This window comes from Marmota flaviventris, chromosome 15 (assembly GCF_047511675.1).
Source record: "Marmota flaviventris isolate mMarFla1 chromosome 15, mMarFla1.hap1, whole genome shotgun sequence".
NCBI classification, from domain to species: Eukaryota; Metazoa; Chordata; class Mammalia; order Rodentia; family Sciuridae; genus Marmota; species Marmota flaviventris.
In genome coordinates, this window is record NC_092512.1 from 48371342 (window position 1) to 48389229 (window position 17888).

Genomic DNA, 17888 nt, shown 5'->3' on the forward strand with positions numbered 1-17888 from the left:
GATATATTCATCTATTCAATATGTGAGTACCTATTCTGTGGCAGGCACAGTTCTCTGGGGAAGACTGATCTCTGACCAACACAAACTAGAACACCCTACCATTCCTTTAATGGAATTACTACCACCACCAGAATTAATTTGTTTTCTGATCTACCTCCCCAAATGAACTGAAGATTCCAACACAGCAAAGGGATCTTGTCCATCTAATTCAGAGATGTATTCTCAGCATCTGACAGAAGGCAGGCACTTAATAAACATTTAAAATAAGTGATTAAGATAGTCCTGTCCTGGGGAAATTTATTCTTATAAGGCAGAAGTGGTTTTTTTCCCTATCACTTTAGACATTCTTCCTTAGCTTAAGAAGAGCAAAAGAATAATCTGAGACTCTGAGGAACTAGGTAAATAAGTCAATGATTTATCCTATAATCATGAACTTGTTGAAAATATATGTTTTCCCTAGAGAAACAAGTTTTTCAAAAATCTTTGTTTTTAAGGTGCTTTACAGATTTATATTTAGCTCACACTCATACTGAAGCTGTTTTTCTAAACTGCTAGGATAACGTATTAATTATTTATTGTTGAGCAATAATTATCCTAAAATTTAGTAGCTTAAAGCAACAAAAACCACTTATTATTGTTCATAGTTTCTACAAGCAAGGAACTCAATAGGAGCCCACACACATCTGGCAAGTTGGTGCTAGATGCTGAAAAGAGACTTCAGTGCTTCCTAAGAGTCTCTCAAAGTGAGTAATCCAAGGGACAAAGGCAAAAGTAGGAATGCCTTTTATAACCAAGTGTCTCTCTTTTCTCTCCTACAACCTGGAGTGTGTTTTTCAAGGACCTGAAAGCAATTCCTTTAAAATGTAATGATCAGAAAAGACAAGGCAAATCTCTGTCTCTGTGGGAGGACAGAATCCTAACCTTGCTAATTGCCATACATATTTGCCAAGTTGCAACTATGCTGATCAACCTTTGGTAATTTTTCACTTTCCTGACTACTGAATTCCTGCTCAAACCAACTCTTTTTCCCTTCAAAATGTCTTATCACCTGTGCACAAACTGAAGTTCAGTTTAGTTTAAAATGACTCCTCCTGTTTGCAAAAGTGTATTACTGATTTAAATCTACTTATGAAACAGTGAAACAAAGAGGGTAAAATAAGTCTTAGATATCAGTATCTGATGCTGATGACATAAGGAAAAGAAAGCTAAAAAGACCACACATCTTTGCAGAGATAACTAAATAACTTCTATAGTTTAGAATGGTGTTCAAGTGATCTAAACTCATAACTAAAGGTAATGTTTAAAAATTGGGATTTTAAGACTGGGGTTGTGGCTCAGTGGTAGAGGCAGTGCCTAGCATATGCAGGGCCCTGGATTCGATTCTCAGCACACAACATAAAAATAAATAAGATAAAGGTATTGTGACCAACTACAACTAAAAAATAAGTATTAAGAAGAGAATAAAAATTATTTTTTCCTTAAAAAAAAAGCAAGACTAAATTCTAATTTTACAATTCAAACAAACAAAAAGTAGAGGTTGTACTGTCCAACATGGTAGCTACTAGCCATATAAGGCTATTTAAATTTAAGTAAAATGAAATACAATTTAAAGTAAGTTCCTTAGTTACAATAGTCTCCTTTAAAATGGTCAGCTGTTTTCTGCCCTTGGATAGAAGAATTACAGATAATTATACTATTCTGTGACTTTTCTAAATTCTCCATGTTTTCTGCAATGAATTGATTATAAAATGAAAAAGAAAATTTTAAAGTTAGAGTGTATTATATTCCAATAAATTAGTCAAAAAACAAAGCAGAATAGGTCCAGATGATTTTTTTAAATATTTAAAGTATATATTAAGTAAATAATAAATGGTTGACAACCACTGATAACAGGGTATTTGTGGATAACTGAAGTCATTTTTGTAAATCTATAGGATGCCAACAGGCTAGGGTCAATATTACCTACTTTATATAATGCCACAAACTTAAAAGTAATCACAGGCAAGAAGAAAAATTCTCTTTTATGAATACAGAATTGTTTTTTGCTTTTGGACTTTAAGATATGTTCAGTGTCTGAAACTTATGAAGAAACAAAAGTAGAACAAAAACTTACATTTTCTATTGTGCTTTAACAGAGCTTGTTTCAAATCTATCGTTGCTCTTCCTAATAAAGCATCTGCTTTTAAGGTGTGATGGCTCCAAACTCGAAACTCCAAAGTACTCTGTGGGGTCACATTTCTGCAAGGGTAAAATTATAACAAAAATATAGAAGTATACATCATCATTCTAAATGGTAATCCCTCTAAACCATTTATTTCAATAATATTTTAAATTGGGAACTTAGTTTATTTAATACTGTATGAAATAGTAAATTGTCTGAATTATGAATAAAAATATTTAAAGTATATTCTAGATAAGAATTTTTTGTGACTAGCAAATCAAAACACTGGCAATATACTGAGAGTTATGAATAAAAATATTTAAAGTATATTCTAGATAAGAATTTTTTGTGACTAGCAAATCAAAACACTGGCAATATACTGAGAGTATACTGAGATTTCACAATAATGCTGTTACTACTGGAATAAATTTCTGAAGTTTTTTTAAAAATGATGGCATTAGTTATAATACTTTATGTAAATTTTTTTATAAATTTATACCATTATGTCACAAATGCCAGAATTAAGGAAGACCAATTTATTTATAAGACATTCAGAGAAAATAAGGCTATGTGGAAATTAGTTAATAAAAAAGGCAAGAATTATTACACTTCCTTTGTAAGAAAATAAAATAGAAGCACAACTCTCTTGAAAATTTTGCATACTTTGTGCAAAGTACTTACACAGTTAGCTGTTCATCCCATTTTGGATTAGAAGAACTACTGGATTTGGCTGTTTTTTTAATTTCTCCATCTACAACTACATCTGTATATGTTGCTGTTCCAAACCAGTTCTTTTTTCTTTTTAGTTTGGCACTAGAAACTAACAGAAAAACGATGATCACTATTGAATATGTATAGTTAAAAAGTAGGACTGCCTACTAATAAACCATTAAAAATGGAACTGTATTTGTTGTACAACTAGAACTCTTCTTATTGGCAAAATTTAGACATAATACAAAAGGGCTACTGATAATACCTGAGAATCATTTGACTTTTTAAGTTTTATTGAGACATAATTCACAAACCATATATTCATCTATTTAAATGGCACAATTCATTGATTTTTAACGTCTTCACCAAATTGCATTTAAAAATCACCACATTCAATTTTAAAACAATTTTGTTACCCCCAAATGAAACTCATATCATTAAGTAGTAACCCCTCTGTTTCCTTCCAACTACCCAATCCTATTGCAGCCCTAGGCAACCACTAATCTACCATCTATCTCTACAGATTTTTCTATTTTGGACATTTCATATAAGTGAAATCATCATACACGTGGTCTTTTGGGACTGCCTTTTTTCAATTAGCATTGTGTTTTCCAGTTTTATCCATGTTGTAACATGCATCAGTACTTCATTTCTTTTCCTGACAAATAATATTCCATTTTATGGACATATCATATTTTATTTATGTATTCTCCCATTAACAGACATTTGAATTATTCACACATTTTGGCTGTTTTGCCTCATGCTTCTATAAATTTGTGTATGAAATTTCCCTTGGGCATATTAGAAGTGAAATTGCTTGCTAACATAGTAAGTCTCTGCTGAGTAAATTCCTATCAAAGTGTATGAAGATTCTGATTTCTTCATTTTTTTACTTACCATTGAATTTAATTCTAAACTTCATCAATGCTCAAGAAAAAAGTGTCTACAGATTTAACATGCCTGTTAACATCCCTTTTAAATGGATGTTACCTTCTAAAGGGTATTCATCATGTAACTGTTGCACTTGTTAAAAATAAATGTTTCACCTGGAACGATGGTTTCAAAAAAAAAAAAGAAAGAAATATCTGCTTTTTCAAATACAAACTTTAAAAATCAAAATGTGATTATAAAAGTTTATAACCCTTTACAAAAAGTGAATTTTAAATCTGATTTACACAAGACATAAAGGAGTTAATTTAAACATTTTACTTTAATGTTTAAAACTACTAATCTAAATAGGGGACAACCTACTTTCAGGGCAAAATGCTGAATACCAAACAGTAAAATATCTTATCAAAATCACTTCTATCATCAATCACCTATGAACAGAGAAGAAAGACAAAGCCTCCTCCATGTCATATACATGGGATGTTTAAGGTTATGAAATACACCAGCTATGTAGTTTCCATTCTATAGTGAGAGAATAGTTGTATAAACAAACTGATGAAATACAATGTAATAAGTACTTCAGCAGAGGTTGTGTTTGAAATACAGTAGTCCTCAATATTTGAAGAATAATGGAATATTCAAGGCAAATATTGTATTTAAGTATTGGCAACACAGCACTACCAAAGAATGTGCACTGTTATGTCTGAAGAACTACTCTCAGGGTCTTGGCAAAACTCATTTCCGTCCTTGGCTGTTCCAAGTTGATCTAAGTTTCAACACCACTGGACTGATGTCAAAGACCCAGACTTGCTCTCTCTCAAGGTATCTTGCAAATAAGATTTTTCATTCCAAATAAAAGTGTCATTTCCTCAGTATATGCAGATTTTATCCATACACTAGAAGAAAACAGGAAGAAGGGGAATGCAACGTAGAAAGGTGTTAAAAGCACAGGGTGTAATTTATCTGTGTTCATATTTTAACTCTTCCAATTACTAGAAGCTTGACCTTAAAAGAAATCAACTGACCTCTTATCCATCAATTTTCTCATCATAAACAGGAAAACAATAGAATCTGATTCTTAGGATTGGTGAGTGAGGGCATGTTAAACTGCAAAACACCATCATTGTCAACGAATTCCTGGCACCCAACACGGTGACTATTACTCTTTTTATTATTACTGATCGTGTAAGTATTAACTCGTCTGACTTAACTACAGAACCATCCAAAATACATCCATTGTATACCTTTAATTGATAGAGTGCTCAATAAGGAAAGAGATTTTTTTTAAAAAAATGATTTTTATTCTCACAAGGAAATTATAATATGCTGGCAAGATAGGTGCATATAAACACAATACTGTGATTTAAATAGCCAAAGACAAATTATTCCAATCAAGAGTTCTTACTAGTGGAAATATATAGAATAATTTTATTTTCCCATTTAATAGGTTTTCTTTTAGATTTATACACAGAATGTCCTATAACACAAGGTTATATAAAAACTGAAAACTATCAGAAAGGGGTACAATGGGTGTTAATATTAAAACTCCACTCACAATAACCTCCCTTAAAAAAACAGTCATACATTTAAGAAATGTATAGGATACACACCCATATATATAAAGCTTTACTGACATAAAAGAGAATGACTTGATACATTGTTGGATTTTGAAATTTTAACACTGAAAGATTTCAATTACCTCCAACTTAATACAATACTTTAAAATAAAAACAACAACATATTGGTGTTGAGTGTTTTTGGTGGGGGCAGAGGAAAAGGAAGTAAGACTCAAATTCAAAAGAAAGGCAAAAAAATTAGAGAACAGTGAAGGCATGCATAAAATGCAATGTAATAAAAGATTTCTCCAATTATGGGGATAGGGTTACAGGGGATTAAACCCAGGGGTACTCTACATTTGAATTACATCCCCAGCTCTTCTGTAATTTTGAGACAGGATATTGCTAAGTTGTCCAGGCTGGCCTCAAACTTGTGATCTTTCTGCCTCAGCCTCCTATGTAGCTAGAATTATGGCAGGCATCCTTATGTCCAGCTGTCTCTACTTTTTAAAGTATTATATCAAAAAAATACAACAGTCTGACAGTGATATAAGAGAAATGAAGAGAATAGAACAAGATATTTCACATCAACCAGAAAAGAGAGATCATTCCCTACATGTATGTTGAAGTAGTTGATAAGTTTGTAATTCACACCATTAATACAAAAATAATGACTTAAATTTTTTATTTTAAAAATTGAAATTAAGTTACAAGAAAACCTAACAGGTAAAAAATTTTAAATATATTAAAAAAAGCCCATTAATTTTTCAACCTCAAATAGTCAAATGATTATGTCCATTGTATAAAATAGCACGTGCCATTATTATAGTAGTTAGTCTTCTGTTTGATTCTTTCTATTATAGTTTTCCTGCTTTCCATGATCACTGATTTCCTTCCCTCCTTCCTTCCTCTGTACTGGGTATTGAACCCAGGACGTAGGATATGCTAAGCAAGCACTTTATCACTAAGATACACCCCCAGCCCACTGTTCTTATTCTTATTTGTTATTTGCAATCAGATGTGGGTTATGAACAGAAATAAGAATAAGAATATATATGCTCACAATAAAAATAAATTAGGATTTTAAAAATAAGTTAGTTCAGGGAAGTACACCTCAGTTTCCAAACAGTAAAGTGCCACACTGCAATAGCAGAGGGGCCTTTATCATGACATGATTTGATTCTTCAAAAAAAGAAAAAGAAATACAGACATTACTGTTCATCTAATAAAAACAGCAACAACTTGGGAGTCCTAAGGTCTTAGTTGGTTTTACGTTACCAACAGAAGGTACTTAATTCCTCTGATTCACAAATTTCTTCACTGATTAGTGAGAAGGTTAATATGTATGACACAAGACACTGCGAAGTCAGTAAGGCTGTGGATTTTATAAGGTAGTTTTTATATTTAAAACTTAAATTAACAAAATGAGGAAAAGGTGAAGAGTAAAGTAAAGCAAGACACTAAAACTTGGTACTATTTAATATAGGTCCACGTTTGGTATTTTCCAAGAGCATCAATTATGGAATAAATTTGCTGAACTGAATATTTGAAAAAAAGTTTCATCAGAGAATCACCATATTAAATTATTAGAAAAATGACTTACCAGTTACCTGTAACTGTAACCTTCCACTATGGTTATTACTAGTATCAGACCGTGGTGAAGCAGTGGCCATGTCCCAAAATTCAGCTTCAATCTATAAAAAAAAAAAAAGATAATTTACATTTTAGATAAAAAAAATTCTAATTTTCATGATGATTAAAACTGTTCATTTGAGGGCTAGGGTTGTGGCCTCGCATGTGTGAGGCACTGGGTTCGATCCTCAGCACCACAAAATAATAAAATAAAGGCATTGTATCCACCTACAACTAAAAAAATTTTTTTAAATGTTAAAAAAAAAAAAAACACAAAAACTATTCATTTGAGCTGGGCGTGGTGGTGCACACCCGTAATCCCAGCAGCTCAGGAGGCTGACACAGGAGGATCATGAGTTCAAAGCCAGCCTCAGCAATTTAGCGAGGCCCTAAGCAACTCAATGAGACCTTGTCTCTAAATAAAATACAAAATAGGGATGGGAATGTGGCTCAGTGGTCCAATGCCCCTGAGTTTAATCCCTAGTAAACCCCCTCCAAAATGTTCATGAGACATTATTCACAGAATTAGAAAAAACAACTCTGAAATCATTTGGAAAAATAAGAGAACCAGAATAGCCAAAGCAGTATTAAGCAAGAAAAGTGAAGCAGGAGGCATCATAATACCGGATCTCAAATTATACTACAAAGCTATAGTAACGAAAACAGCATAGTGTTGGGATCAAAACAGATATGAAGACCAATGGAACAGAGTAGAAGACACAGAGACAAACCACATACTTACAGCTATCTGACACTTGATGAAAGTGCCCAAATTATATTTTGGAGAAAAGACAGCTTTTTAAATAAAAGATTCAGGGACAACTTGATATCAAGAACATAGAAATTAAATGAGACTAGATCCCTATCTCTGCACATTAAGTCAAACTGAAATGGATCAAAAACTTATGAATTAGACAAGAAACCTTGCAACTGCTAGAAGAAAACATAAGGTCAACACTTCATCATATAGGCACAGGTACCAACTTCCTCAAGCAAAATCCCTAAAGTTCAAAAAATAAAATCAAGAATCAAGAAATTAAAAAGCTTCTGCACAGCAAAAGAAACAAGAGTATGAAGAGAGAGCCTACAGTATGGGAGAAAATCTTTGCCAGTTACAACCCCAAAAAGGGATAAGTATCCAGAATATATAAAGAACTAAAAAAATTTAACAGCATAAAATAAAAAAAAAAAAAAAAATCAATAAATGACCAAAAGACTAAACAGAAACTTCTCAAAAGAAGAAACACAACTGGCCAACAAATATATGAAAAAATGTTCAGCATATCTAACAATCAGGAAAATGTAAATCAAAACAACACTAAGATTTCATCTTACTCCAGTCAGAATGGCAATGATCAAGAATATAAATAATAATAAATGCTGGCAAGAATGTGGGGAAAAGGTACACTTGTACAACGTTGGTGGGACTGTAGACTAGTACAACCACTTTGGAAAGTAGTATGGAAATTCTTAAAAAACTAGAAATGGAACCACCGTATGACCCACTATCCTACTCCTCAGTATTTTCCCAAAAGAACTAAATTCAGCACACTATAGCAATACAGGCACTTCAATGTGTAGCAACGCAGGTCACAACAGCTAAATTACGGAATCACCCAGATGCCTTTCAATAGATGAATGGATTAAGAAATTGTGGTATATATACACAATGAAATTCTACTGAGTCATAAAGAAAAATGAAAGTATGGCATTTGCTGGTAAACAGATGGAAATGGAGAACATCATGCTAAGTGAAATAAGCCAGACTCACAAACTCAAAAGTCTAATGTTTTCTCTCATTATGTGGAAACTAGAGTAAAATAAAGGAAAACAAGAAAGGATAGGATATTATAAAGTATTAGGATTTAGATGTAGTATCACCCAAAATTTCAATTGTGAGACTATGCAAGAAAGTTTGGAGGAGAAATGATTGATTGGGCTATAGCCTTAACCTAATCAGTCACTTAATTCCTGGTGGGATTAATTGAGCAGTAACTGGAAGCAGGTAGGCTTTGGCTGGAGGAAGTGGCTCACTGGGGACATGACTACAGGGTATATATTTTGTATCTCAAGAGTGAAGTCCCTGCTTCCTGATCATCATGTGAGCCACCTCCCTCTGCTACACTCTTCTGCCATAATGCCCTGCCTCACCTCTAGCCGCAAGGAATGGAACCAGCTGTCTGTGAACTAAGACCTCTGAAACCATGAGCTCTCAAATAAACTCTTCCTCCTCTACAGTTGTTCTGGTTGGGTCTTTTGGTCACAGCAGCAAAAAAGCTAATTAAAACATAAAGATATAGGGAAGATCTGTATTGCAGAAGAAGGAGATCAACAGGCAGAGAAGAAGAATGGGAGAGGGAAGGCAAAGTGGAATGAATTCTTAAAAAAATCATGTTAAGTACATATATTACCACAGTATATATATTCACCTTTATGTATAAATTTTTAAAAAATCAATCAAATATAAATAAATAGACAAGCCAAAAGAAGTCTTGCAGAGTAAAGGAAGGAGAACAGGGAGAGGGAGAACAGAAGAGAAAAGGGAGAAAGGAAAGGGGAAGAGAAAAGAGAGATGTACATATGATTCTGTCCAAGTAATCCAACTACTATGTATAGAACTATAGGCTCTAAAACAAACCAAAAACTGATCATTTAAGTGAACTAAAATCCACATTTCTTTACAATCCGTAATATGTTGACAAATTCACACTTGTGCTCCATTTAAAACTGAGACTTAAGTCATTCAAAATGTTATAAAAGAACATGAACAATAATCATACCTGAGGGAAGAAAAGTGGAGGAAGAAAAAAATTATATTATTAAGAATCCACGGTCATATGCTGATTAATAAATAAAATAAATATATAAATTAATAAATTTATTATAATACAAATTTATGTATTATCTGAACTATATATTGCCCTTTATTCTTTAGCACTTCAGTGTGTACTTCTAAGAATGAAAGAATTCTTGGGGCTGGGGTTGTGGCTCAGCAGCAGATCGCTCACCTAGTGTGTGCGAGACCCTGGGTTCGATCCTCAGCACCACATAAAAATAAGTAAATAAATAAAATAAAGGTATTGTGTCCAACTACAAATAAAAAATAAATATTAAAAAAAGGAATGAAAGAATTGTCTTAAATAATCACAGTAAAATGACCAAATTTAGAAAATTTAGCAAGTACATTACTATTATCTAATTGATGGTCCATATTCTAATTTAATTAATCATCTCAACAACATTCTTTACCAAAATGTCAGCTCTAGTCCAGATTTATATACAGTATTAATTAAGTCTCCAGATACTGTTTCCCAAGTTTGGCTCTACATTTCCCACCCCAATTTTCTTTCTCTTCTCTCTCTTCTCTCTCTCTCTCTCTCTCTCTCTGTTTCCTAAGTTTGGCTCTACATTTCCCACCCCAATTTTCTTTCTCTTCTCTTTCTTTCTTTCTTTCTCTTTCTCTCTCTCTCTCTCTCTCTCTCTTTTTGCTTTTGTATAGGAATTGAACTTGAACCCAGGTGTGCTTAACCACTAAGACATATCCCCAGTCCTTTTTAGTTTTTATTTTGAAGCAGAGTCTCATAAGTTGCTTACAGCTTCACTAAGTTGTTGAGGCTGGCTTTGAACTTGGAAAACTTCTGGCCTCAGCCTCCCAAATTGCTGGAATTATAGGTATGCACCACCATGCCTGCCCCTAATTTTTATTTTTTAAATAAAATTCAAAGCAGGAGCTACATCAATATTTTTCTAGATAACAAATATCTCAAGGTTCAACTTGTATCTGCCTTTAACCTACTAAAGATAAAGTGGAACATTCTGAGAAAGATTGAGAAATATTAACGAATATTAACATTTGGTTTTCCCTCTATTTGCAGTTTTTTCTATGCTCCATTTAGATTCTACCACCCATTTCAGGGACCCAATAGGTTAAAATTATTAAATTCATTTTACTCATTTATAGTTGGATATATTATATGCTTGACGTGTGGTGGGGGTATGTAGGGTGAATGTTTGTATGTGCCTGTGTACGCAAGCGCTTATACATAAGAAAAACAGTTGCTTACGATATGATTAACTCATTGCAGTTACCTATATTCACAGGTTCTGAGACCTCATTTAGCCAATAACCTAATTCTGCAAATGAGAAAAAAGACTTAAGAATTTATCTACTGGGCTAGGGTTCAATTCCTAGTACCAGCAAAAATAGAAAAATACAAAAATAAATTAGTGGGACCCCGTGGCCCATGCCTGTAATCTCAAAGGCTAGGGAGGCTGAGGTAAGAGGATCACAAGTTCAAAGCCAGACTCAGCAACTTAGTGAGACCCTGTCTCAAAATAAATAATAAAATGGGCTGGGGAATATAGCTCAGTGGTTAAGTACCCCTTGGTTCAATCCTGGTACCAAAAACCAAAAGAAAACAAAAATTATGTCTACCTCAAGGTAATCAGCTGTTATATTCATGAGAAAATCAATAAAAATACAAACCTTAAATAATCAATGAACAATGAAGAAAATCAAAGGAAAAAAAATAAAGTGAGTTGAAATAGTAAGGAATGGGGAACTGGAAGCAAAAAATACATACATACATAACAGTGTTGTCCTGGATATGCATGCTGAGAGTAGCACTGGCATCAGGAGACAAAAGAACTATGCATGCTGCAAGGTAAGGAAGCTGAGATTTGCTCATTAAGGAAATGTATCAAAACATACATTTAAACCATTGGGATTATCCAAGATGAAAACAACCAAATCTGAGCCTATAATTTAAAAAACCTAATTTATAAGAAAATGTATCACTATGAATGAGACTTAAACAAAATACAATAGTTTTTGACCTCTAAGGAGTTTAAATATTACAATTATTATACAAATTTTTAGAAACTAATTTAGCAATAAAAGATGAAAGAAAATATGGACAAGCAAGAAAAGACTATAAAAATGACATCTTACTTCTCTTGGCCTTAGCACTATCTTCTTGGAAACCTCCGTGCCATGAGAGCCAAGTGGAGGAAGAAGTAAATGCACGGGGTGAGGCGCAAAAGAAGAAAGATGAGGCAGAGGTCCAAGTAAACTAGCTTGTGCACAGTGGAGGCCAAAGGAGTAGAGATAAGGAATGCCAGAGGCCGGGGACATTGGTAAAAGTTGTTGGAGTGCCTGCCACTGTCCAAATTTTGTGGATTTAAGAACTTACTTCACCACCCTGTCACCAAGACCACCAATGAGAGAAGACCCACCTTGCTCTTAACATCCCCCGTTGGTCCTTTATCTGGACTTTTGGCATTCTAGACTAATTCCTTTTTTTAATTGTGGTCCGTGTAACTCATGTACAATAAATCATCCCTTCTGTTTGATGGGGGGGAAATGGCATTGTACCGCTAAGCAAAATAAGCCAATCTCAAAGAACCAAAGTCCATCTATCATGTTTTCTCTGATAGACGGATGCTAATTCACGATGCAGGCGGGGCAGGGATAGGGAAGAATAGAGGTACTTTGGATTAGACAGAGGGGAATGAAGGGAGGAAAGGGGGAATGCGGGTGGGAATGACAGCAAAATGAATCAGACAGTATTACCCTATGTACATATATGATTAAACGACCTGTAACACTACATCATGTACAACTAGAAGAATGAGAAGTTACACTTCATTTATGTATGATGTGTCAAAATGCATTCTGTCGTGTATAACTGATTAGAACAAATTTTTTAAAAATCACATTGAACATTTGAAAAATAAAAATTGAATTTATTTAAACAGACTTTATTTTGGAATAGTTTCAGATTTGCAGAAAACCCAATTCCCCTTCAATTTTTGTGTTTGTTTTTATTTTTTTAAAAGACACATAAAACTTACTTATCTTCCCTCCCTGCTCCTCCCCTATTTTAGCTTTATATTTTTGGAACTGGGGATCAAACCTAGGCCTCCTGCTAGGCAGGCACTCTACCACTGAGCTATGTCCCCAGTCCTATTTTAACATCTTACATTAGTATGTTACATTTTTTATAATAAATGAACCAATATCAATATATTATTATTGGGGCTAGGGTTGTGGCTCAGCGGTAGAGCACTTACCTAGCATGTGTGAGGCCCTGGGTTCGATCCTCAGCACCACATAAAAATAAATAAAGGTATTGTGTCCAACTACAACTAAAAAATAAATATTTAAAAAATATATATATAATTACTGAAGTTCACAAGTTTATTCGGATTTCCTTGTTTTTACCTAATGTCCCTTTTCTATTCTAGGATCTCATCAAGAACACTACATAATATTTAGTTATTGTTTCCTTAGGTTCCTCCTGGTTATGACAAGTTTCTCAGGACCTGACCTTGCTTTGTGTGTGTTGTTGTTGTTATTGTTGTGTTTTGTTTTGGTTTTATGCTAGGTCTTGAACTGAGAGGCTTGCACATGCTAAACAAGCACTGTATCACTGAGCTACACTGCCAGCACACTTTCCTTGTTTTTTATGGTCTTGAGTACCTTCAGATATTCCTCTACTAGGATTCGCCTGATGTTTCTCTCACTGTTTACCTGAAGTTGCTGGTGTGCAACTATATTAAGGAACATGCTATGAACATGATTTTGATTTGACTACTGATGCTGACCTTGATCATCTGGCTAAGGTCCTGTTCATCAGAGTCCACCACTGTCAAGTGACTCTTTTCTTCCTTTCCACACTGCTTGCTTTGGAAGAATAAAGGTGAGGGCAGTTGTGTTCCACTTCCTTAAGGCCAGATTTTATGCACAAATTATTTAAGCAGACAGAATTTTTTAAATTAGAGAAGTAAGATGACTGAAAGGTTTAAAATTAGAATTAAGAGAGAATCAAACAAATGTAAATCTAAAAATATAATTTAGAAATAGCACTGAAATAAACACATAGAAAATACCAAAGAGAGGCTAAATGACATGAAAAGATAAAATAAAATCTTACCTATATCCCAACTCATAATCCCAGAAAATGATGAAAGAGGAGAGTTCATTTTAGGAGAAAATTACTTACTTTTCAAAAGCAATGAAAGATATTTAACCACAATTCCAAAAAACACAGTATTTTATTAATAAGAGGCAAGATAAACATAAGGAAAGTCACAATAGGTCACACCGCCAAGAAAACTGCAGAATACCAATAGTAGAGAGCATGTGAAAGCTGCCAGAGAAAAAGAGATTACAGACAACAAAAAAAAGGAAAATAATATTAGTATTTTCAACTGCAACAATGAAAACATAGAAGGTTGAACAAACATCTGCAAAGGACTGAGAGAATTAATTATATAACCGCCAAAACTTTCTTTGGGGAACATGGAAGGCATTAAAACATTGCTAGGTAAATCAAGAGTAGTTATCAACAGCAGATTTACTTCGAGAAAGTCTAAAGGATGTGCTTCATGAAATTACCATAGAACGATGACCTCTGAGGTACAAGGATGGAGAGATGAGCAAAGAAACTGCCAAGCACACAAGAAAACTAAATATTGTTGGAATACAACAAAAATAACATCTTATTATTAAATATGGGTGGGCAGGACATAAAGAGGATAGGAGGTCATGTTGGAAATCTTCATTCAACAGGGGCACTGTGATCTGGTTGAACTTTTGACTACATAGCATTCCTGGCACGGTGAATCACAAGAAAAAGAAATAAGAGGGTATAATTTCTAAACTACAGAGGTGGGAATAGAATAAGGAAACAATCCACAGAAGGCTAGGAAGGAAAGGGTAGCAGGGAATATAAATAACCAAGACCATCAGCACAAAGTAAGAGTCCAAATACAAAAACAATCATTAATTAATGTCTACAGACAAATCTGAAAGATAAGAAACACCTACAAATATATGGTAGAGTGAGAATAAAAATAAGGAAAAGGACACACCAGGTAAATACAAACAAACAAAGTCTGGAATTAGTTACAATGGCAGACAAAACAGTATTATTAATGAGAACAAGGAAAAGGATATAATTTAGTATTATCTCTAAACTTGTATACTTTAAAATAAAATGTCATCTAAGCATCTCTCTCCCAATTCTCTCTCTTTTCAACAAGAAAAGAATAAAAAAAAAATGACTATTTCCCTAATAGACCTCCAGTTGGTGGTAGCACTGGTGGAAAAGCATAGGTCCCAAACCAGTCAGATGAAGTGATAAAACATCAGATGATGTTTCAACTGTTTCAACCACTGGCACAATAATGAAAACAGACATTTATTGGGCACCTCTAATTGACCTCTGCAACCTAGTTACTGCTCTACAGGCTCTTTGGAAATCCAATATCAACCATAGTCACTTTTCCAAACTGACACCTTTTTCTACAGAATCTGACTTGTGATGATATGACAGAAAATTCCATTAAGGGATTCTTTAGAGGATTAAATATCAGTACATTTACCACATGAACCCAGCAACTGAGAGACATTGAAAGGCTTTGAATATGCTAAGTTTGAGGATCTGGATTCCATGCTTAGTGTTCTGAGTCTCAATGAAGGGGTAGAATGTAACAAAGTAAGTCTATGCTGCTAATCATGCATGGGATAAAGACAGAAATAATTGGGTTTTGGGCCAAGATAGAGCCTATCCTGCCATAAGTAGCTTTGAGGATTATCCATCCTCCTGTAAGTGGTGATAATTTTGAAGGCAAATGTCATGATCATTATGGAGATATAATGTAGAGATTTCTATGATAACTGAGATAGTAAAGACTATGATAGAGCCTATGAAAGGGGTGTACTCTAGCTAGAGAAAGAATAACTAAAGAGGAAGCACCAACAATTAGAACTGATATGACAGAAGAGACATTTGGCTGTGGAACTCCAAAGTTGATTACTCTCAGGAAGATTATAGATGTGATGATAGAGGTCTCTCCAGAACATCCAAACTGAATTTGAAGCTTCAGAGTACTCTAAGAAAAGTGACTTCTGCTGGTACCTCCTAGTCCAGGTTGAGCAAATTCTTTTGATGGGCAAAGCCTGCTGACTTGGGTGCAGAAGTAGTAGTAGAAGAGCAGCTATAGAAGGAACAGTACAAATTGCAGTATCAGATAGGTAAACCAAAATTAGAATGCTGGCCTTAGGAGAAACATCCAAACCGACCAAGTGAAGAAAACCAAAACAAAATGGTTAAGAACAGGAAGTGAGTCATCTCAGATAGGAATTCAAGTCACTTCTGTCAGAAATGAGACCAGGATGCATGAAGGACAGAGTAAGCGAGAAATATCTGGGAAAATGAAACAGAAAGACAAAAGACTGTCACTCTCCAACTCCTAAACCTCTGAAACTAGCTTCTCTACCAACAGGCATACATGAAGCAAAGTGCTAATCCTGCTTGATTTCAGCACTAAGGTAGAGCAAAGCAATCTCCTTCAAGGGGGAAAGAAGCCCCAGCTAAACCGGAATCATCTAATAAAAATAAAATAAAGCAAACAAGGGTGAGTATCCCAAAAGGGAAAGTGAGAACTTTAGTGTGGTCAGGAGATGGAGGGAATAAAGGCCAATGGAAGAAGTCTGAAAGGACAGAGGGCAAAAAAAGATCAAGACTCCAGCTCTGAAACCTGAAAATAATCCAGCCCTCAGTTCAGTACTAGAAATATACTGTTCCCTCAATTGATGGTGAAAGGGAAGATTGACCAAATTGACTTTATATCCTGTGCTTTATCAAATCTCTAACCATTCAAGGCAAAAGTCACCATCTATTGTGGGTAACCCTTGACTATAAGAACTATAGGAAGAAAATTGACAAATTTAACCATTGTATAGAAGATTTCACAACATCTCAATTAATCATATTTCAACAGTGCCCAAAAAAACTAATAATGAATAAATAGGATTTATTGACATAGGAGAATCGCGTACCCAATTATTAGAAAATAAACATTCTTCTTAAGAACTACCCCCCCAAAAAAATTTACCCATAGAGCAACAATGGAAATCTCAACTGAATTTCAAATACCATATGGGACCATAATACAATTAGGTTAAAATCAATAACAAAAGACATCTTTAATATGCAAATAGAATTCTAAAGCCCTTCTAATATTTCAGGGCTCAGGAGAATTATTTTAAAAATTCAAAGAACTAAATAATAACAAAAAAAAAAGTATAAAACTTTGTAGAATATGGGAAAAGTTACACTTGGAGAAAAGTCTATATACTAGGCTGGGTGTGGTGGCACAAGCCTATAATCCCAGCTACTCAGGGAGGCTGAAGCACGAAGATCACAAGTTCAAGTCCAGCCTTGGCAACTTAGAAAGACCCCATCTCAAAAGAAAAATAAAAAAGGGCTGGGAAGTAGTTTATTGATAGAGTACCCCTGGGCCCAAACTCCAGTACAAAACAACAACAAAAGACTTTTATTAGGAAAATAAAGGTTGAAAATTGATGAGAAAGAGAAAAAGAATGGCAGAATAAACTCAATAAAAGAAAATTAGAGAGAAAAAACTAATGAAGTACAAAAAAGATTATAAAAAGTATCAAGAAAGTAAGAAGCTAATTCTTAGAAAACACTAAGATAAATAAATAATCAGCAAGACTGCTGAAGAGAAAAAAAAAAATGAAACAAAAGAAGCTCCAAAACAGACCAATGAATGAAAGGGCATACCCATGCAACAGATGTAGTAATACAACTCACAAGAAAGAAGGAAAATTAAATGTTCTGGAGTCAGTGATACGAAAAATGCAGGATGGTCTAATAATGTAAAAATGAAAGGCAACCTAATGATGTGAATATGGAAGAAATTATAGTAGTAAACCACTGTTTACTGTCTACTACTATGTTCTTTCAGCATGAAAGGATTTCTCCCTCCTTCCTTCCTTCCTTCCTCCCTCCCTCCCTCCTTCCCTATTTCTCTTCCCTCCCTCCCTCCCTCCCTCCTTCCCTATTTCTCTTCCCTCCCTCCCTCCCTCCCTCCCCCTCTTTCTTTGTGCTGGGGATTCAAATCAGAGCCTT

At 34.3% G+C, this 17888-nt stretch overlaps 1 protein-coding gene across 3 annotated transcripts in view; it reads right to left on the bottom strand.

Moving 5' to 3' along the window:
• The window catches only part of Wwp1 (WW domain containing E3 ubiquitin protein ligase 1), a 117968-nt gene that overhangs the window by 60251 nt on the left and 39829 nt on the right, over positions 1-17888 (bottom strand). For all 3 annotated transcript variants that reach the window (XM_071602257.1, XM_027947974.2, XM_027947970.3), the window contains 3 exons: positions 6920-7010; positions 2843-2981; positions 2114-2238 (listed from right to left, as the gene is read on the bottom strand). In XM_071602257.1, coding sequence (XP_071458358.1) covers positions 2114-2238; positions 2843-2981; positions 6920-6989 — 334 coding nt within the window. In that variant the 5' untranslated portion in view covers positions 6990-7010. The remainder of the gene's footprint in view (positions 1-2113; positions 2239-2842; positions 2982-6919; positions 7011-17888) is intronic.